The following is a 23,583-nucleotide window of genomic DNA, read 5'->3' on the forward strand; positions in this document are numbered from 1 at the left end:
GTCCAAGGCCCAGGACTGGCCAAAAAAAAAAAATGAATTGGAGGGATTCTAAATCTTACACGATGTACACAAGCATACGCATTTTTGAAGAATCATCATGACATTTTGGGTCAGCCCAGTTGAAACAGATAGATTACCTAAATATATTTTTTTAAAAAACAAAAAACTTCCTGCTTCAGGCTAGAATCACTTAGAATCTTTATCCCAAAGAACAGGTCAACAGCTGACCATGTGCTCTTTATGGAGGAAGAATTTAAAGAAAGTAACTTCGGTGATATTGCCTACTAACTTTCTGACTTCTTTGAAAAATGGAGCTTTGATCCTTCAGTTGAAGAGGACAGAACAAAGCCTCCTAGTAAGAACTGTGAATTTTACTTTAATCAAAACTACAGCTTTCTACCATAAAGGCACCCACTATTGCTTTAGAAGCATTAAATTTTTTTTTCTCAAAAAATGTGCTCAAAGGCCACTGTACTGAAGTTACCCACTTCCTCAAAATGCAAGGAAGCAGACAGTTAAAAAAAAAAAAAAAGCACCAAGCAGCAGTTGTTTATCGCAACTTTGCCTTAGTGAGGCCTGAGATTCTTTCAAACAGGCCCTCTGCTTCTGCTTCTCATGACGCAGAGCAAAGTGTCAATTGGGATATTTCTGGTAAAACTGAAAGTAAGAGAAGTGGGTATCAGCCCCTGGGGATTGTGGGGGGGAGGTGGAGGGAGCTTGGGCGTCATCCTCAAGTGACAGATGGATGTATCTTTCATCTGAGAAAAAGGAGGAGAAGACATATTGGCAAATCAAACTTCAACCTAGGACTTGTTGTGAAACAGTTGTAAGGGGGACACAAGAGACAGACACAAAAAGAGGATATTGAAAAAGCCAGAAGGGCACGGATTGTAACAGACTGGCTACTTCACCCGCTACTTGTCCAAACCGGAAGCAAAATGTCCCTCAAGTTGCCAAAGAACTGGGATTTCAACCTGAAAGTGGAGGCTGCAAAAATAGGTATTGTCTGGATTCAGATCTTTCTCTTGCCTTTGGGGTTCTTATACCTGAGTGCCCACCATTTGCATGTTGGTCTGCAGAGAGTATAGTCTCCTTTAAAATGCACCTTGCCAGCAGGCTTGAGTTTCAGAAAAAATTTGCATTCAAGTTGATATATGAATTTAAGGTTTCCAAGTAGTGAAAGGGGGGTCGTTTTTATTAGGAGATGGAAGGGAACTCCTTGATATGTAGGGCACTTTGGATCGTCTTAGGCTATACAACACCTACAAGATGGAGGTTTACTTTTTATATCAGAGAAAACTCACTAGTATTTTGAATGGCTTGCAACAGGAGCTTTTGCTGTGCTCAGTTGGTGAGCAAACTCAGTGATGGGTGTCCTGCTTTGTGTGCCAAGGGCTCAAAGTGGAGCTACCTGTGGCAAAAAAAAAATAGACAAGGAGAACAAGATGGAAGTGTAGCGACATTTTAAAATACAGTAAAAGCATTTTTAAAGAAAGAGACTCAGAAGAGTTTTAAAAAATGTGTTTTAAGGGATAATTCTGTCATATTGTAGTCCTTGATTTATACTCTTTCCCTCCAATGACGGTGGTGTACATTAATTTAAATCTAGTATTTATTATTATGGAGTTCTTTACATAATTTTTTTCTATAATTAAATCAATCATAGCAATTTATAGTGCAGTAATTGGGCTGAAAGTATTTGCTTATTGTATAAAAATTATATATGCATGTATATAATATATATGAAAGAAACTTCCTTGCCATTAGACATAGATAAATGTTAAGGTATTTCTAATAGCATGGAGGAATTTTACTTGGAACAAAACTTAGATTGGACCTCTAATGGTAATAGGTATGCCATGAAAAAAAAATGATCTATTGGAAGATCACAAATGGAGAGTGTTGATAAAGGTTTGAGAAAATACTTGAAAGGAAAATGAGAATAAGCAGAAAAGCCATTTTTCTGGTGGTCAGGGAGGACTGGCATTTCCTAATCAGCTGGAATCTTTGTATGCTGAGGTCTGAATAACCATGTCCAGGCCTCTTACCTAAACAAGGGCATTTTCTCCTAACCAGTGATACAAATGTGCTTGGCTCATCATGCTCATTCTCTGTCATCAGAATTCATTGTTTAAGGCCAAACTACTATGGCTCCGTTCCTTTGAAACTGTCTTGATTCTTCTTACATAAAGTCATCCTATCCTTTTCCACTTTTTTTTGCCAGTCCTGGGGCTTGAACTCAGGCTAGCACTCTGCCACTTGAGCCACAGCACCACTTCTGGCCGTTTTCTAATATATGTGGTGCAGAGGAATCGAACCCAGGGCTTCATGTATACAAGGCAAGCACTTTTGCCACTAGGCCATATTCCCAGCCCTATCCTTTTCCACTTTAAAAATGGGAAAATTATTAGTTTCTATTCAGTTTTAGTCTAGCAATTCAAACTGTGACAACCACTCACAGTCATTTTACTCATTTATATATCTTTCTTTTTGGACTGAATAGTCATTCCTGGGGGAAGGTTCTGGGAAATAGTATCTTTTATCCCTGTGGCCTAACACATCCAGTGTTTTGCATGTGGGTATTCCACTGAGATGAGATTGACCATCCAGGAAAACCTCCCTCTACTCTATGAATGGTCTATAAATGTTTACCTGGAGCCCTATTGGATGGATATTAAGACCATTAATGTTGTATCCAATCTCAAGCTCATCTTATTATTTTTCTCAGTTCCCTAAACCAATAGAGGAGAACAGGGCCTGGTGAGCATATGGTTAGGAGATACATAAGGAAAGTGATGATAGGGGTTGTTTTTAATCTTTTCCTCCTTGAAATTTAATACTGGGGTAAAAAAAAAACCTATTCAGAAACAAAAAAAAATATTTGTTGACTCATTGAAGTGGGATTTTTTTCACTTGATTTCCTAGTTGATATCAATTTAAACATTGTTTATCTGACCTGGGTCTACTTTTGCCTTTTGGAAAATCACAGTAAAAGAAATAAAAACATTTGCTATATAAACTTTTATAAAAGACCTGTTTATAAAAATACAAGGACTTGTACAATGTAGGTTATTCTTTTTGTTCAAAGAAACTATGGTTTAAAATACATTCATAAATACATACAGTTAGAATTGAATATTTTTAAAAGTCCAGGAGTTGGTGGCTTAATTCTGTCACACTAGCTACTCAGAAGACTGGGATCTGGGAGACTGATTCACAGTCAATGAGGGCAGAAGAGTGTACTAGGTTGCACCTCCAAAATAACCAGCAAAAAGTAGGGTTGGAGATGTGGCTCAAATGATACAGCACCAGTTGAACAGCTCTACTACTATAAAAAGTACAACAAATTATTTTCAAATGGGTATATAATATGAACAGGCATCTTACACAATAAAAACTATGCTTGGACAATACACGTGAACATATACTTAACACATATGAAAATATATGTAATAATAGAATGCAAATGAAAAGCATGATGACATACTTGTTCACACCAAATTGTTCACAATAAACAAACCTGACAATACCATGTTTGTCTGGAATGTAGAGCAATGAGATCTCTCAGTCACTGAGGATCCAAGTATTTTGAAGAGCTACTTGGTATGGTTTACTCAAGTTGATTATGTACAAGTCATACAAAGTAGCATTTTCTTTCTTAAGACTATTCCCTTAAAGAAGCTGTGTATGTGACCAGAACATATGTGTAGCCTTTACAGCTGTATTATTTGTAATAATAGGAAACAGGAAACAATTCAAATGTTTGCCAATAGTAGAATGGGAAAGTCAATGCTATCATCTCTCTAAGATGGAATGTTGCCCAGAGCAAAGTGTAATTAATTATAATTCCACATATAAATGAAATTGAATAGCAGAAACTTAATATGTGGCAAAAAGAAATCCAAACAATAGAATGGTATTCACTTATATTAAGTTTTAAATGATATCTCTCTCTGTCTCTCTCTGTGTCTCTGTATCTCTGTCTCTGTCTGTCTGTATATATGAATAAATTTTAAAGAAGAGCAGGAATTGACTGACATAAAATTCAGGGTTATTGCTACTTCCGTAGGGGGACCTCCAAAGGCACCTAACATTACTAATTGGCACACAAATGTTTGTTGTATTATTCAATGTCAAATGAATGAAGAAGCACTTGTAAATTAAACCCTCCACAATCTGTAAATACTTATACAATTTGTTTGTAATAGTTAACTATGGATAAAGATATACACATATATTATTGTTTTAAAAATGTTTTCTATAATAAACAAGTATTAACTGTGTTGTTGAAAGTGCTCAAAACTAAAACACATTCCCAAATGAATTCTGGCTATGGACACCCAGAGCAATGCCAATCCCATAGCCAGCTCCAAAGCCTTGGTTGAGCCCAAGAGGATCTACAACAACAGGACTCACACTTGGCTCTTCTGTAAGATTCCCTACCTTGAGTTCCTAGTATACAGGGTTTTCTTCAAAAAGCTACCTGGCCCCATGTGATCATTGGAATATTGCCTTCCACGTGGGAGTTCACAGCCTACATGAGCCAAAGTGGCTGATTTATGGCATGCTTGGTGAAAGCTTTTTTTGCATTCATTGCCAAACATAATGTGCTAATCCAGACCAGTTTGAGTTCTAGACCCAAGGTGGCCTATTTACTGTGGCGTATGCCATTGTGCTCTAAATAGCTCCCAATGCCTGGTGGCTAAAGGTCCCACACAAGCAGACAGTGTCTGTAATAAGAACATACTTTCCTTTGATAGGAACATGGATACAAAGACTCAGATTCTGTCCTTTTTGCTAAGGACATAGCATTATTTCTTGAGTAAAAATGACTATTCCTCTTATATATGCTCACTGACTTAAAATTTAGGCATAAGTTATTTTTTTCCCATGAGGATATGTCTCTTGTTATCTAGGTCTAGAGAGTTCTCACTAGTTAAAGAGTGGGGGCTGAGATCTCTGGCCTTACACAGCAAGAAGAGTGAGGACCAACCTTTGAGGTAAAGGGAAGACACACCTGGTTTTTACCTATTTACTTACAACATCTTGCCTGCAGACAGCAGACACTTTCCTCTTCTGTACTTTGCACTATCTTGGGCACTAAGTGTGCTTGAATTGACAGAGGTAAGTTCAGTAGCTCTTGATGTTTGAGTCTTTGGGGTCCCATTTGAGATAGCCCTAGCCTGGCAGTACCTAGCCAGAAGTCACTTGTAGGTGTGCTAGTGCTGTGTGTGTCTCTCTCTCATATATCTTCAGAGTGCCCAATAGTAGAATGATATGGAAATGATGTACAGTTGGAATGTAGTCCTCTGAGTAAGTAGTACTCATTGTGAGCATGTTGGAAAGCTCCTAGGACAGATTGAGAGGAGTAAGTTGATGATGACAATATTTGACACACAAAATAGCTTGAAAAACAAAGAAATGAGTGTTCCATGTGACAATACCATGGTTGCCTAATTAGATATGTTGACATGCAAGGCATGGAGGGTATTAGAGTTAGATGAAGCCTCGGTGGCCACAGCAGGAAACTAAATAGTACTTGGGGAGGGTAAAATCACAAAGGGGGAGCCACAGTAAAACATGGGCCATTTGGAAGGATTTTTATCACGGTAGTTGGCATGGGAATTCTGAAGAATTCACAGAAGGAACTGAGATATGAAAGTTACCACGACAGATAGTAATTTACATTTCTTTCCTTAACCTTTACTCATCACCAGTTTTCGCTTTGAAAACCCTTTTAAAAATTCTCTCTCTCTCTTTCTCTATGTATGTATGTATATATATATATATATACATATATATATTTGTGTGTGTGTATGTGTAACACGCACACACATTGGGTTAGCAACCACACATAAAGGTAGTTCTGCTTTCCACATCTCTAGAACACACAAGTAAGTGGAGGTACAGATAGGGAAAAATACTACAAGACCATGAGAGAAATCCTGTGATGGGAACAGCTTTGGGGGACATAGGAAACTCCAGGGACCTGAAAGTCTGATGCCACCACCCCTATCCTACTGCTACTACTTCCTTTCTTTAAAATGTGTATATCCTTCAGCAATTCCAGACTTTCCATGGTTCCTATACTGATTTTTCAGCACGTAATCTGTTTCTTAGGAGAAGCAAACTAATATCTATAGCTCTATCTATCTATCTATCTATCTATCTATCTATCTATCTATCTATCATCCATCTATCTACAGCCTCTCTTGGAAAGTAAGTAAATTGAAATTCCTTGTAATCTGAGCTTGGGCCCTTGTCACGTGTCTCTTACCACACTTTCCCAAGCATACCATGCTCACACACTAGCCTTCAGCCACCTCTCTTTTTCTTCAGTTCCTCTTTATATTGTCTGCCAGAAGTTCTCTTCCCATTATAGGCACCATTAGTGCTGCTCAGTTCCTGTCATACTTGGGTAACAGTGTAGGCTTCATGTCTACTGAGCACTAATTAATCACTGGAAAGACAGTCTGACAATCCCTTCTTGAGCATATGTGCATTTCCAGATCTCAAGGCCATGAATTCCTTTGAAGGTGATACCTATGAATGTTTTTCAATTGCACTCTCTGAGTCAACCCTACCAACTAGCAGATCATTCGGTTTTTAGTAAAAGGATTTGCTCTTAATAAAAACCTTGTAAGAATCCTAGGCTCTTATGAAGGAGCCTAAATTCAAATAGGGGAGATTATTTAAAGGCTGAGTTGTCCACTGACAATTCTTGTTAGAAATAAAAACGGCATGGCCTGTGGACCCTACTGTTAATCAGCAGCAAATCTAGGGCAAGTATTTAACTTGTATAAAGACGATTCATGGAAAGAACATGCTGTTGAGAAGAAAATGTTTCGTGCACACCACAGAGATTAAGTGTTTAGCAAGCATCTGTTTCCTTTATAGATGATTGCATTTTCAGTCTCATGTCAGAAAAACAGCCAGGCTTGGACTACACAGAATAGGGCTGACAAACTCTGCTTTAATGTTATAACCTCTATTTTTATCTTTATTGCAAGTGATATTTCATAAATGTTTTCCTAATTGTGTTGGAAAAAATGAACACAGAGCTCCTATGCATAACACCATGTGAGAAAGTTGTCGGAGAATTCAGTGCTCAGAAATAGCTTTGCCATTTCAGGGATGGCTGTGTTTCCTCCTTTCTGACAAGGCAGTGCAACTTACTGTGTTCCCTCTTTGTCTTGGCTGCCAGGGAGCTAAGCTCAATTTGAAGCTTAGCAAGAATGACTTCTAGCCCTTTGTTTAACAAACATATGCTTTGCCTTTGGTAAGAATTTATGTGTTCATTGAAAATGGTTTCCCATGTGGCTCTGAAAACCTCCTTAAGCATTTTCTTTAAATAAAGGAGTATAAATACATGCAATATACCAACACAGAATCCTTCATCTATTCTGTAAGTGGATTTCACTTGTTTTAGTGGCAACTGAACATTACAAAATTTAATATCTTTAAAGTTAATGTTTAGGTTCTTAAAAGTCAAAAATCTAAAAATATACTTCAAGTTTTTAATACAATATTCCATTTTTTGCAATATCTTACTTGGAGTTTTTAAAAAATGTTTTTATTATTATTAATTATACAAAATAATCGGCTTTGGTATGAAATTTTCACACTCACTTGCATACTACATACTTGGACTACATTTCCCTCTCCCCTCTTCATCATTCTTCTCCCCTCCCTCAAATAGATCATTTTTAGCTTCATATCCTTTTCTTTCTTCTTAATCTAGCTACCACACACGAGAGAAAACATGTGGTGCGTGTCTGAGTCTGGCATATTTTGCTGAACAGGATCTCTACTTCCATCCACTTTCATGCAGATGACAAAATTGTGTTATATTTTATGGCTGAATAGTACTCCATTTGTGTATATATAGTACAAAAAATAAACAATCCATCTGTTAACAGGCCTTCTAAGCTGATGCCATCGCTTAGCTATTGTGAACAGTCCTTAAGTGAATGTATTTGTATAATACTTCTAAGAAGTGTTCAAAGAATGTCATTTCTTCTGGTTCATAAATGAAAATGCAATTCCACTGGCACTCAAACTGTTTGTCTGAAGTTACATAAAAGAATGGTCCCTTCAGGTCAGTGATTTCATCCATAAAACATTACATTATGGCAGGTAAAAAGTGCTCTGTTTTGGCTTCCAGATTTCCCTGGAACTATGAAAGAGTAAACTTCTATTGTTCTAAGCCATTTTAGTAAGTCATATCAGCCACAGGAAACAAATATACTCAATAAAAAAAATCAGAAAAGTCAAGAGGAATCTAAGAATATATGACAACATGTGTTGTTACACCCTGGATGGAATCCTGAAACAGAAAATGATACAAAAGATAAAAACTAGGGACTTCTGAATAAATTGTGCAGTTTTTTTAGTAACACTGTATTAATATTGGTTCATTAATTATAATTTATCATGCTAATAAAGGAAACGGTGTGGTGTTATGTGGGAGAAAAAAAAAGTGCTCTGTTTTATTATTATTATTATCATTATTATTTGTTTTTTGCTGGTCCTGGGACTCAAACTCAGCGTCTGGATGCTATCCTTGAACCTTTTTTTTTTTGCTCAAAGTTAGTGCTCTACCACTTGGGCTACAGCTCCACTTCCAGACCCCTCTCTCTCTCTCTCTCTCTCTCTCTCTCTCTCTCTCTCTCTCTCTCTCTCTCTGTGTGTGTGTGTGTGTGTGTGTGTGTGTGTGTGTGTGTGTGTGTGTGTAACTCTCCTGCCCAGGCTTTGAACCTCAATTCTCAGGTCTCAGCTTCCTGAGTAGCTGGGATTTCAGGGGTGAGCCAGCGGTGCCCACAGTGGCTGGTGCTTTTTATAAAGCATCACAATGAGAGCAACTCCTCATGCATACCTTTATCTTTCTTCCTTTCTTTTCTTTTCTTTTCTTTTTTTTTTGTCAGTCCTGGGCCTTGAACTCTAGGCCTGGGAGCTGTCTCTAAGCTCCTTTTGATCAAGGCTAGCACTCTACCACATGAATTATAGCACCACTTCTGGCTTTCTCTGTAATTAATTGCAGATAAGAGTCTCATAGACTTATCTGCCTGGGTTGGCTTCGAACCACAATCCTCAGATCTCAGCCTCCTGAGTAGCTAGGATTAACAAACATGAGCCATGGCACCAGGCTATGCCTTTATCTTTCTAAAGAAAGTTTTCTCAAGGTCATCAGCACCACATGTTCTGCTTAAGCTGTGAGGTATCTGTCACCAGCATGGTGGCTGACTCAGGCCACACCTGCTTCCCACTCTCCCTTCTTCCCACGATGTTTATCCACCCCAAAATGGGCTCAGCTGGATCTTTCCTGCAGATACTTTGTGCAGGAATTCTAGTCTTTGGTAGCTGAGCCATTTGCGAGCTGCCTTGGTGGCTTAGTGTTTCAAAGTGAAAGAAGAAGTACACTGCAGTGTTCCTGAGTCTGATATAGAATAAATATTGATAGTTTAAAATAATGTTTACAAAGTTTACAAAAATAACTTTCATGGCAAAACATAAATAAACTATACTGGAGTAAATGGGCTATAGAATTGTAGTTAGAAAGCTGCACTGGAGCAGACTTGTCTATATTAGAATCCCAGGATTTTGTGAGTAATGTGACCATGGAATTCTGCTTCTCCAATGGGAAAAGGAACACAATTAGGGTGACAGAATGACAGAAGGCCATCCACATCACCCATAGCATAATATAAGAACCTCATAAACATTAGCTATCAATAGCATCACCATCCTATACATTACTATAACATAGGTCTGCTATCAACCTCTTCATCAAGTCCTTTGTGAAAGTCACAGCCAGCCTTACTTGGATTTTGTTTGTCTTGGTCTAGTTGAGTTCTTCCTTTTAGTTATGTGATCTATAACATTCCCTGAGTGACTTTGGTTCCTGTCTCAGCATGCTGGTTTGTAGCTGGCTGGTCAGAGCATTTTCTTTCTTTCTTTTTTTTTTTTTTTTGGCCAGTCCTGGGCCTTGGACTCAGGGCCTGAGCACCTTCCCTGGCTTCTTCCCGCTCAAGGCTAGCATTTTGCCACCTGAGCCACAGCGCCCCTTCTGGCCGTTTTCCATATATGTGGTGCTGGGGAATCGAACCGAGAGCTTCATGTGTAGGAGGCAAGCACTCTTGCCACTAGGCCATATTCCCAGCCCTGATCAGAGCATTTTCTCTTTATACCTCCAATTCTCACTTTTCCTTTAATTCCTGTGGATTTCAACAATTTTGCTTGCATAGATATCTTTGTTTTTTCTTGTTTGGTTTTGTTTCTGTCAGTTTCTTCTTTTGTTGTTGGTCATGAGGCTTGAACTCAGGTACTAGGCACTGTCCCTGAGCTTTTCTACTCAAGGCTAGTGCCCTACCACTTTGAGCCACAGCTCCACTTTGGTTTTCTGATAGTTAATTGAAGATAAGAGTCTTACAAACTTTCCTGCCAGGGCAGGCTTTGAATCACAATCTTCATATCTCAGCCTAATGAGTAGCTAGGCTTACAGGCACGAGCCACCAGCTCTCAGCTCAGTTTTTCTAAAATCAAAATGCCCAAGTTGTGACTTCTATTATGAGCAATAGCAGCCTCTGGTCAGCTTCCTGCAGCATACCTGCTACATACAGAACATCCTTGTCTCTGATGTGAAAAGAACTGCTCCTCTAACTTATCTACCTTGGTAGGAAGAGTGACTCTGGCCTGGAAGACACTCCTCCTTGACTCAGGCACCATAGCTCCAACTGTCCATAGCTTTCAACTGTCTCTTGCTGTCATGTGCACCCCTGGCCTCTGAAATCAGACTGAGAGCTGTTAGCCTGGGCCTCTTTGGGACTCAATGTTTAACCATTTGAAATCACTTACATGTGGGTTACAGTAGAAGCAGAGTAGTTTTCCTTATTTACTGTAAGGATCCTCCACCTGGCCTGCTGTATATATTCAGATCATTATTATTGTTGTTTTTCCAGTCATGGGGCTTGAACTCAGGGCCTGTACTTCTGGTTTTCTGGTAATTTACTGGAGATAAGAGTCTCACAGACTTTCCTGCCTCAGCTGACTTTGAACCATGATCTTACTAAGGTCTCAGCCACCTGAGTAGCTAGGATGACAGGATGACAGGCATGAGCCACCAGCACCCAGCTCAGATCATCATTTTTATTTGTTCATTTATTCTTAACCTTTGATCAGCTAAATTAATTGTACAAGGGGATTTCACTATAACATTTACATACATGTGTATTAACTCCTCATCCCCCCCCCCCTTTTCCTTTTTTTTTTTTTTTCCAATACTGGAGTTTGAACTTAGGGCTCCATACTTGCTTGGCTTTTTTGCTGTTCTTTTACTTTGTCACTTGAACTGGATTTCTAGCCTAGCCTTTTCTGGTTATTTTGAGTCTTGCAGACTTATCTTCTTGGGTTGGTTTCAAACTGTGATCTTCTCCATCTCTACCTTCTGTGTTATCAGTGTCCACCAGGCTTCTTTCTCTTTATGTTTTCATATGTGCTTAGAATGTAATTTTACAGAAGATGATATGATGATGATGATGATGATGATGATGATGATGATGATGATGATTTGGTGGTACTGGGTATTGAATTGAAGGCCTTGTGCTTGCAAGGCAGTTGCTTTACCACTTGAGTCATACCTTCAACCCAGAAGATCATTGCTTTTAGGTATGGTTGGAAGGGAGCAGGCAAAGGCCTTTGAAATGAGGTTTCTGTCTTTCCTGTTCTCAGTTCTGTGGTTGCCACCCAAGGATTATTTTGTGTTATTTCCCTCTAACTATTGTTCAGGTTTTATTCCAGATTGCTGATCATTTAGAACGTAGAAGTTCACTTTGCTAGTGGATGAGGCATCTGATTCTGAAGCATGTCCAGAATCAGGTGCATAGGTATCTCTTTCAGTCCAATCTCAGCCCAGGTGTTCTTTGCAATTCCTGAAGTCTACCTGTTGTATTTTCACATTGGCACTGCTCTTCTCACTTCAGTATTCCAAGTCATTCATTTCAGCCAGGAGGAGAGCTCTCTCAATTTGTTGAAACTCTGGCAGTTTTAGGTTTCAGGACTCTCAGTGTGAAACCTGGGAAAGTCACTCTAGATTCAGTTCTCCTAAACTCAGAAAATATCATAATGTCAACAGAGGCTTCTCATATTTCTTAAATTGAATTTTCAATGAGGATACCATATTTTAGGTAAAGTGGAATTGGGGAACTACCTTTTAACCAGGAATTTTTGTTCTTTCTGGTGCCCATGGTCAGAAGTCTTTCCATATTCTGCTTCAACTACTTGAATATGCTGTGCTAGCTTCTTCCACCTGTTTGTTTATTTATTTGTCCATTGTGGGGCTTGAACTCTGGACCTGGGCGCTGTCCCTGGGCTCTTCAGCTCAAGGCTAGTGCTCTACCACTTGAGCCACAGCGCCCCTTTCCTTCCACTTGTTATAAAGAAATCTTTTTAAAATCCTTGTTCACATATTGGAAACTACACCTTTCAGTATATTTTGGAATCCTTTCCAGAATTGCACAAAAATTCCTGACCCCATGAATTCTATCTTTCACTCCTAAGTTTGTTATTGGACTTTATGGTTGTTGTTTTTTTTCCCCAACTCTGTCCCCTCCACTCATCACCATGGCCACCACTTTTTCTTCTCCTGGAAGGTCTGACTGAATTTCCCAGCAGGAGTAGCCCTTCAGGCTGTGACATTATACCACTTTGCTAAGTTTTCTTATACTCTGGTTGGCATGTGTTTTGGGGGTAACTATTATGTACTGGACACTGCTCACTCATGATGTAAGAAGGATGAAACCACTAAGATTTTTGACAGTCTTCATTAGAGGGAGTCTGAGTAACCTCCACCAAAGAGAATCTAAGCACCATAATTGTCCTCATGACATTTAAAAAAACAACACAAGGTTTATTGTGTAATCACAGTTTTCTTTGCTCCACTTGATCCTTATACGAGTAAATTTATACATGTTAATTCAAGTTCATAAACTTCTTCCCCCCAAACAAATATTTTCCAAGACCAGGCTGTCATTCTCATTGAGAACCAGTAGAGAGCGCCCACTGACAGTGCACTGTAGTTTTATTTCCGTGGATAAACTTGTTTCCATTATTTTTTCCAGAAAGACTTGTGTTTAATCAGTTCTCTAGACATCACAAAATCATTCTCATACCTCAGCCTACTATGGCCCAAATTAATCTACATTATAATAAAAGCCACTAATGTGATCACCTTTTTACCCTCACAGATTAAAAAACAAGATTAAGAAATATATTTGAAAGAAAAATTATTAAGAAGCCAGAGCTGAATATAGAGGGTACAGTGGGAGTGAAAAAGTTTACAACCTTGAAGGAAGATAAACGTGGATTTGATCTCTAGCTCAGCCTTTAATTGTCTCTGACTAGGTCAAGTCATTTAAATGTCTGAGCTTCCCTCTTCTCATCTTTAAGATGGGGGAGGATCTCTGCCTGCAACAGAATTGTTACACAATGCTTCGTCTTCTAGCTCAGTTACTCACAGTCAGAAGTAAGCCATATTCATCTCTGTAATTGCTCTATGTTTGAAATCTCCTTTTCAGGCTTCCCATTTTGTGACTACCATATCTTATGCACTTAGCTCACCCACTCCATAGTTCTCCAACATCACCTCAATGAGCCACCATTGCATTGGCCCGGATAGTTTGTTAATACCCATCACCTAATACACCCTTCTTTCCACAATTTTTTTCCCCAATTTTTAAATTGTTAGTATAAAGGTGATGCACAGAGGGGCTTAGAGTTGCATAAGTCAGGCAAAGTGTACATTTCTTTCTGGACAATGTTACTCCTTCCCTCTTTTTCTCCCAGTTTTTCCCCTCCAGCCCTACCCATAAGTGGTATAGTTCATTTCAATACAGTGTCCAGTGAGGACCACTGCTGCATTTGTTCATCCTTTGTCCCTCTGTTTTTATGCCTCACCTTACACTCCCAAAGACACATAAATGAACAAATAGGACAAAAAGAAAACAAAAACATCAGAAAAGAACAAAAACCCCTCTTGTTTCCATTTCTGGCAATTCATTTCAATAAATATTATTTTGTTTGATCAGATGCACACAGGCATTATGCTTTTCTGTTTCTCTCCTAACAGAAACCTCGTTTGGTCTCACTGTGTTCAAATGCCTAGAGACTTGTATAATTTATTATGTCCTTAGATTTTGCTTTTGCATATGAGCAGAAACATGCATATGAGAGAAAACATGTGCCATTTGTCTCTCTGAGTTGAGTTTGGCTTACTTCACTTAACATTTTTTTTCTATGTCCATCCATTTACCTGCAAATGATATGATATTATTCTTCCTAATGGCTGTGCAAAATTCTATTGTCTATAGGCACCACATTTTCTTGGATCCATTCATCAATTGTTGGGCATCTAGACTGTTTCCATAACCTGGATATTGTGAATAGTGCAGCAATGTACATGGATGTGCAAGTGTCATTATGGTATCATGGCTTGTGATGTTCTGGGTAGATATACCCAAGAGTACTATGGCTAGGTCATAAGGAAGATCTATGCTTTGTTATTTGAGGAACCTGCAGATCAGTGCCAAGAGTGGTTGTACTAGTTTATATTGCAACCAACAATGCAATAGTGGAATAGGGTTCCTTTTTCCCCCACATCACCTCCAACATTTGTTGTTCAAATTCACAATGTTGGCCACTCTAACTGGGGTGAGATGGAATCTCAGTTGCTTTGATTTGCATTTCTTTTTGCCATGGGTTCTTAAAGCATTAATTTCATTGCTCACCAAGCACTCTAAAAACCTCTGGCCCTGATAAAGGAGCTAAAACAATAGTATGGAAGAAAGATAGCCTCTTTAACAAATGGTGCTGGCAAAACTGGCTCAACACATGCAAAAAACTAAAACTAGATCCTTATATATCATCCTGCACCAAAATCAATACCAAATGGATTAAAGACCTCGAAATCAAAACAGACACCCTGAAAACACTAAAGGAAGGAGTAGGAGAAACACTTGGGCTCCTTGGCACAGGACGGAACTTCCTTAACAAAGACCCAGAAAGGCTACAAATCAAAGAAAGGTTGGACAAATGGGACTGCATCAACCTGCAGAGCTTCTGCACGGCAAAGGACATAGCTCACAAGATAAACAGAAAGCCCACAGACTGGGAGAAGATCCTTACTGGCCATTCAAGGACAAAGGCCTCATATCTAAAATATATGCAGAACTAAAAAAAGTACCCTCTTCCAAAACAAAACCGCAAAGAACCAATAGCCCCCTCATCAAGTGGGCTAAAGACTTACAAAGAGACTTCTCTGATGAGGAAATGAGAATGGCCAGGAGACATATGAAAAAAATGCTCTACATCACTGGCCATAAAAGAAATGCAAATGAAAACAACATTGAGATTCCATCTCACCCCAGTAAGAATGTCATATATCAAGAAAACTAACGATAACAATTGTTGGAGGGGATTTGGCCAAAAGGGTACCCTACTTCATTGTTGGTGGGAATGTAATCTGGTTCAGTCACTCTGGCAAGCAGTATGGAGATTCCTCAGAAGGCTAAATATAGAACTCCCCTATGACCCAGCAGCCCCACTTTTGGGTATCTATCCAAAAGACCACAAACAAAATCATAGTAATGCCACCAGCACAACAATGTTCATTGCAGCACAATTTGTCATAGCTAGAATCTGGAACCAACCCAGATGCCCCTCAGTAGATGAATGGATCAGGAAAATGTGGTACATACACACAATGGAATTTTATGCCTCTATCAGAAAGAATGACATTGCCCCATTTGTAAGGAAATGGAAGGACGTGGAAAAAATTATACTATGTGAAGTGAGCCAGACCCAAAGAAACATGGACTCTATGGTCTCCCTTATTGGGAAGAATTAGCACAGGTTTAGGCAAGTCATAGAAGAGCATCACAAGGCCCAATAGCTATACCCTTATGAACACATAAGATGATGCTAAGTGAAATGAACTCCATGTTATGGAGACAATTGTTGTATCACAGTTGTGACTACTTTCAACCTCCCATGTGTATCTGTAGCTTCTATTATTGATGATGTTCTTGTATCACCTTCCTGTGGTTGTACCTACACTATCTCTGTAATCTTATCTGAGTATATTGTATACTGGTATTGGAACTAGGAAATTGAAAGGGAATACCAAAATTGAGAGACACAGGGTAAAAAAAAGACAAACAACTACAAAAGCAATACTTGCAAAACTGTTTGGTGTAAGTGAACTGAACACCTCAGGGGGGGAAAGGGTAAGGGGGAGGGGGGAGGGGGTATGAGGGACAAGATTACAAACAGTAAAAGAAATGTATCCAATGCCTAACGTATGAAACTGTAACCTCTCTGGACATCAGTTTGATAATAAAAATTTGAAGAAAAAAAAAAAGAGAGATGAGGAAATAAAAAAAAAAACAAAAAACCTCTGGCCCTGGAAACTCCAGTGATCTACCCTCTCAGTGCCTGGCACAGTGCAGCTGAACATTATGAGAAAAAATCAGATATCTGGGCTGCCTACATTTGCAGCTGTTATCTTAGATAGATAATCAGCATAACCAAATTCATTATATTTATTGTCTTAATACATTTGTTCTGCCATAACAAAATGTCTGAGACTATAATGGAAATTTATTTCTAATAGTTTTAGAGGCTGAGAAGTCCATGACCAAGGTGTTAGCATGCTTAATATAGGTTTTCCTTATTGATGGTACAGACATGGCAGAAGGAACACAGGACAAAAGGGGGGTGAACACTGTGACCTCATGTGGCTGAAGAGCAGAAAGAGTGAACACACTTCCTCAAGCCCTTTTGATAGGAGCACCTATTAGGCAATTTATTTTTCTTTTTCTTAAATTTCTTATGCCTATTGGAATGGTTAATCTTGATTATCAACTTTATTGGATTGTGATGGGTTTAGGAGTTTAGGAGAGCACACTTCTGGGTGTGTTTATTAATATACTTCTAGAGAAGAGTAAGCATGTGGGTGAAAGATGCTATTAAAGGCTCTATAAGTCAACTTTTAGTAGCCACAACCAACAGTGAATTGGAGCTTATTAACTACATAGTCAAAAGTAATTACATAGTTAACCCACTGTTTGTGACAACACAGTTGCAACTCTGGGCTGATTCATTAAAACTTTATCCTACTTTACCTTTATGTGGAGAAGTTGGAAATCTAACCAGAAACTCTCAGACTCCCTTGCAGCTAGGATTCTAGAACTAGATCAGGTTGTGCTGATTAGATCACTCAAATGAGACCTGAATCGTGAACATAGAAGGAGAATGTCTTCCTGTGGCTCCTTTCTTAATGCTGCTGCTGTGCAAGATAAGCATGTATGAGACTTCCCCAAAGCAGAGGTCCAAGGTCTTCAGTGTCTTGGGGACCCACCTCTGTAGTGAGGCCTGGTTTATGCAGTTCTCTCAGTGGTGGCCTCAGAGGAATTGACCTCTTGAGAGAATCAAATCTTGTGGCTTTGGTATGTATCTCACAGGGATAGGAGCTCACACTTTCAGCCTCTCCAAATATCTGACAGAAATTTAAGTCCTTGAGAGAGAGATCGCACTTCCTGCACTGTATACCAGCGTATGTTGCCATTGCAAAGTTTGCATCTAAGGCTCTATTCCTTCACTGTGGCATGAATTTCCTAGCCTCCAAAACTTATCTATCATTCTGGCACCTTTTTAATGCCTATGCATTGGTATCATCTCATCCCATAATGGAATAAGGAGTGCTTGTCTTCTTCAAAAGCCAGAGAGGCTACCGGACTTTTTCACGCACATGGTGGTAGAGGCTGTTGGTCTCATTGCAGCACATCTACTCACTTCTAACTCAAACTTCATTGCTGTTGTGCCCAGACTTTGGAGGTAAAACAGGAATGGGAGTGGCCAGGAGAAACTCAAGTGAGCAAAACTAGTTCTAAGGGTGAAAAGGAAAGGTGGATACCCGGCATGAATAAAGAGGCTAAAGAGCCACATGGGTATTCTGTGACCTTAGGGGACAATAAAGTACTTATTATGCTCCAGATAACAGTAACTTTCAACTTCCTTTTCTTATAACTGGCCTTGACATTTTCTCCTTTCTGTCCCAAACAGTATTAGAGTGGATTACAACTATCTAAGGAAAGGCCTTTCTGTTCATGGACTGGTTTTCAGTGACCCTGTACTCTTTTGCACTTGTCTGAAGAGTTATTCATGTGTACATATGAAGTCTCAAAGAGGTCTGCTATACTTTGAAGGTCAAAGCCACCACTCTTAGGTTTCTAAGTTTAACCACCATGGGCTCAAGGATGACCTAGTGATGGAGACATCCTTGACTCATTGCACTGACCACCTGCTTCCAGGTTCTTGAATCTATCAGTGAGAAGAATTCCAAGATGACTTACACAGTAGTGAGAAAAGTAGTTTGTTTTTTTTTAAGACAAGTAAGATGAAGAAGAAATCAGTAGAGAGAAAGTGAAACATACATCAAGTGAGCATTCAGAGTTTAATTATTAGAGATACTACTGGTGTTTCTTCCATTGTGCTATTTGTATGCGCTAAAATAGGTTTGAAGAGTATAGCTTTCATTTTTTTTCAGATAGATGATTACTTTATACTAGGTACTTGGTAACATTCAATCACTTTATTGCAATTTTTGTTTTGTTTTGTTTTTGCCAGTCCTGGGCTTGAGCACAGGGCCTGGGCTCTGTCCCTGACCTTCTTTGTGCTCAAGGCTAGTGCTCTACCACTTTGAGCCACAACACCACTTCTGGCTTTTTCCATTTATGTGGTATTGAGGAATCAGATGAGATCGGGTGCGTTCAGGGTGGTATGGCCGTAGACAGTACTGAGGAATCAAACCCAGGGCTTCCCGCATGCTAGAGAAGCACTGTACCACTAGGCCACATTCCCAGCCCTGTTGCAATGTTTTGACATTATCACCCAAGCATGAGAGAAAGCATCTTAGGTGATCTTACCAACAAAATCATCTAAGGGCATAGGTGCCCATTTCTTGTAATTTTTATAGGCAACTCTTTGGTCAAAATAATTGCTATTTCTGACATCTCAAGGCCAGAGAAATTGCTTTTGAAATTCCTCCTTAGTGAAGAAATGGACTGATGGGTGTGAGGGGGTACTTAGAAAAAGCATATATGTCTGCTTTTCTTAAAGATCATTTGGTACAATGTTTAGTCATGTGGTCCTAGCAATTTCGCAATCTTATGCATGATTCTGGCTTGCTTTGAGCTTCATACCCTTGACTTTGGCTTACTTTCATTCCTATGTCACCTTCCTTGTGTTAGTCTACCTCACCTCAACAAGGAATTGGTAACTGGCCTAGATGTAACATGGTGGGTAAGTGGCTCCCACTCTCCAGTCTCCCCTTTCTGCCAAAGGTGTTTGGGGGATGTGATTGTGAGCATAGAGGGATGTGATTGTGAGCACAATGTGGTTTCTTTTCTAAGCTCAGTTTGGCTAGTCCAGTTTTCCTGGTCTGGACCATTACTAGAGTAACAAAGAATGAATGGAAATTTATAGAGTTGCTTCTTGTTGACTGAGGTACAGGTCCCAGTCAGCCACAGGACAGCACCTTATTTTGTTGTTGTTGTGTAAATTGAAGCTGATAATGGCCACTAGAGGACAGCAAACTCCAGGTGAGAATGGGTGGGAGCACAACCCTCTGTAATGTGAAAATAACAGCTATTTTGTTAGTTTCAAAACAAGAAAACTACTGTCAAAACATTGGAAAGTAACATGGGTTGGCAAAGATCTGGAGAAACCAAAGCTTCTGTGTACTGTTAGTAGAAATGTAAAAGAGTAAATCTAGTATGGAAAACAATATGGAAATTCCTAAAAAAAAAAAACAAAGAAAAGAAAATCAGTATACAATCTAAAAATTCTGCTTATATGCACACCCAAGAAGGAGGCTGGGTCTTAAAGAGAGATTAGTATATCATGTTCATATAGATATTATTTCTAATAACTAAAGGGTAGAAATAATTCAAGTACCCATTGACAGATGGATAATTAACAAAATGTAGCTAAATAATATGAAGTGTTTGTCTTTAAAAGGAGAAAAAAATCCTACAACATTATGAGTAAACCTTGAGGACATTTTGCTAAATAATATAAACTGCTCACAAAATGTTAAGTATTATATGATTCCATTTATGTAAGTATACCAGTTCCCTGGCTGGAGGAAGAGAAAATGGGCAGCTGCTATTTAATGATTCAAGAGTTTTGGTGTGGCCAGATAAAGAAGTTCTTGAGATGGATAGTAAGGATGATTGCATGGAGGTAAATGTATGGAATGTACACTTAAAATGACTAAGATGGTATTTAATGCTATATGTATTTTGCAATAAGAAGAAATGAGATTTGGGTTAACAAAGTAACACAAACCAACATTACAAGTAGTTTTGGACCTAATAATAAGATCTGACATGGCTAGGAACCAGTGGCTCATATCTAACTATAACCTTAACTATTTAGAAGGATGAGATCTGAGGATCAAGAGTTTTGAAATTAACTCTGAGAAGACTATAGAATGCTTTGCAACCAGGACATGTGAATACTTCAGCTATTTTTTCCCCCATGATTCTTTTGGCTATTCAGAACTCCTTGAGATTCCCTGAGAACGTTAGGATAGATATTTTCTCTTTTTTTTCTCCTGTACAAAATATCATTGGGGGTTGTATGCTGGTGGCTAACACCTGTAATCTTAGCTACTCAGGAGGCTGAGATCTGAGCATAGTGGTTTGAATCAGCTCCCACAGAAAGTCTGTGGTACTCTTATCTCCAGTTAACCAGTGAAAAGCCAGAAGTGGAAGTGTGGCTCAAGTGGTAAAGCACCAGCAAGAATGTGAGAACCTGAGATCAAAGACCAGTACTGGTACATACACACACAAGTGCATAGTGCATATGTGTGCATGCACTAACACACACACATATACAATTTTGTACTATTAGATGGTCAGCTGGAGATATTCAGAGCTGCAAGTGAATCCTGAGGGTCATGGTATCAGTTTGTTGCATGATGGTTCCCCTTCTGCTTCCTCTCTGTGGTTCCTTCTTCAGCCTCTGCAATAGGTCCTTCAAAGTTCACTTTGCACTTCAGTGCCACCAGCTCAAGCAAACAGAACCGGATGTTCCTTAGTTTTGTGAGAACCTTGAAGCAGTGGCAGCTGAAAAGAGACCACTGGGGCAAAGGCCAGCATGAGAGCTCTGAAGAGCGGGGTACAGGCAGAGGCTCTGGGTGGGCAGATGCCCTGATGTTTTTGTGAGGTCCACGGGTGATTAAAAAGGAAACCCCTTGAAGCATTTTTCAGACAGCGGATAAAGTTTGGCAGCCTTGAAGAGGAAAAGAAACTCTAGGTGCCAGTGGCAGAGTCACAGAGGAAATTGGCTCGAGAGCGCCAACCCAGGACTGAGAAACATAGCCTGAAATGGACAGAAATGCCAGCAATGCATGAAAATAAGTAAATGTAACTAATTCCTTCGAAGTGAGTAGCTCTAAGCAGGACATTAACTTAGATTTTTTTTCGATGATGATGTTTCACAAATTTTCAAATGATTTCTTCTGTCAAGCTATAAATATTTTTTAAAAACAGAATGATGAAATTCCCAGAGACGGAAAATTTCACAAACTCCATAGCTCTCCATAATATGGCATAGTGGGCACACCAGAAATTTTTTTTTTCTGTGTCATTTTCTTCATCTTGGAAGTGTCATCTGTATACGTTATGATTTTTCCTTATACCAAAATACCCCAAGAAATACCTCAATACTTACACTGGTTCATAAAGATTTGTATCTCTTCCAACGTTTACTACTTGAAAATTTAACAACAGGGGGCATTCTTGCAATTACCTTCCATTGTTCATTCAGTTATATTATTATTGGCTTTATTATTTTTTCTTTTTTTTTTTAAATAAAGTATCTCAATGTAGCCCAATGCTTCTGTCTTCTAAATGCTGGGATTACAGGCATGTACTATCACACTTGCACACACACACATATATATGTGTGTGTGTGATATCACATACATGTGTATGTGTTATATATAAGCATATATGTGTTATAAATGTATATATGTTATATATATATTAGCACATAAAATACAGTCTTCTGGATCATTGTAACTTTTAGTAGGTCCTAATGTTGAATGTGTCAAATATAAATCCATAATCTTCTAAGAACCTTTGGCTTATTAAAAATTCTCTTAACTGTTACCTGGAGAATAACTTATTAGTGTTCTCTGTACTTATCCTTGCATTCCTGGAAGAGGAATGGACAAAATAGACAGAAAAAAATCTCTGACATGATAGGGTTTGTGGTCAATTTACTTGATACAATGTGCTCAGAATTGCTTTTTTTCTATTCAGAGACAGTTTTGTATAGAAAATGTGCACTGTGAGTGTTCTGTGTGAACGGTTAACTGTGTATTCTCTTTCATACACACACATATACTATCACTTCAGATTTCATTTTATCAGTTTCAGATTCCCCTTATAATTACTGATCGGATGGAAATAATGAGCAGTGTCCAGTAATTATTACTAGAAACAAAGCTGTGTTACCAGGAGGCAACCTTCCACCCTGACCTTCCTTACCTTCCCCCCCCCCCACCCCCGCTACCGAATTCCAGGTGCCCTTTGTTCCTGGACTTCCTGGGAAAAGCCCCCTGGTGCTCCCACAGGCCTCTGCTGCCCTCTCTCTCTGTTTCTGTGTGTGAATGACGTTTGATATCACAGGAATGCTCTCCACACTGGAAGCACCAAGAAACCTCATGATTCCCATTCATTACTGATAAAATGACAGTGCAGGGAGTCAGGGCTCCTCTGGGGGAAGGGATTAGTGGTGTGACATCTGGGTAGTATCATTTGCTACTGGCCAGAGGAGCCACTAGCAGGTCTGAAAGTACAGCATGAGAAAATGGGCAAGTTGAGGTTCAGGGCAAGAGATGACTGTTTGGGGGAAAGAAAGGCTAAGAGAATTGGAGGAGGTGGGTGGAACTTTTATTATGTAGATATTTCAAACACCACCAAAGAAACTGAGTATAACAAATGACCGTGTACAACCATTATGGAAATTGAACAGTTTGTTAGGATTTTGTCCCATTTGCATTGATCACTTTCTTTTTCTTTTCTTTCTTTTCCTGAAATATTTTAAATGAAATGTAAGCTACCTTGTAATTTCCCTTATTTCTAAATATGCACCTTTAAGAATATGTATATATCATTTTAACCACATTACCATGAATATGCTTAACAAAACTAATGTGTAACAAATATTTTTTGTATCATCTTGCTTCTATCCAGAAACTTGAAGCTCTACCCTCAGTTATTTTTCACTCCAGGAGCTTTCCTTGAGCCAAACTTCTACTTCTGGCTTTTTGCTGGTTAATTAAATAAAAGAGTTCCTTGCATTTGTCTTCTCAGGTAGGCTTCAAAATTTGATCCTCAGATCTCAAACTCCTGAGTAGTTAGGATTACAGACCTGAGCCACTGGCATCCAGAAAATAATCTCAATTTTTAATGGGATCTTTTCAGTAACTTGTATCAGAGATCCATTTCATTTTAATCT

At 39.0% G+C, this 23,583-nt stretch overlaps 1 protein-coding gene across 1 annotated transcript in view; it reads left to right on the forward strand.

The window, feature by feature from the left end:
* The first annotated feature begins 686 nt into the window (after positions 1-686).
* Positions 687-23,583, forward strand: part of Arhgap25 (Rho GTPase activating protein 25) — a 72,320-nt gene continuing 49,423 nt past the window's right edge. The window contains exon 1 of the mRNA XM_048352652.1: positions 687-999. Coding sequence (XP_048208609.1) covers positions 939-999 — 61 coding nt within the window. The 5' untranslated portion in view covers positions 687-938. The remainder of the gene's footprint in view (positions 1,000-23,583) is intronic.

This window comes from Perognathus longimembris, chromosome 8, assembly GCF_023159225.1.
Source record: "Perognathus longimembris pacificus isolate PPM17 chromosome 8, ASM2315922v1, whole genome shotgun sequence".
Classification (NCBI taxonomy): domain Eukaryota; kingdom Metazoa; phylum Chordata; class Mammalia; order Rodentia; family Heteromyidae; genus Perognathus; species Perognathus longimembris.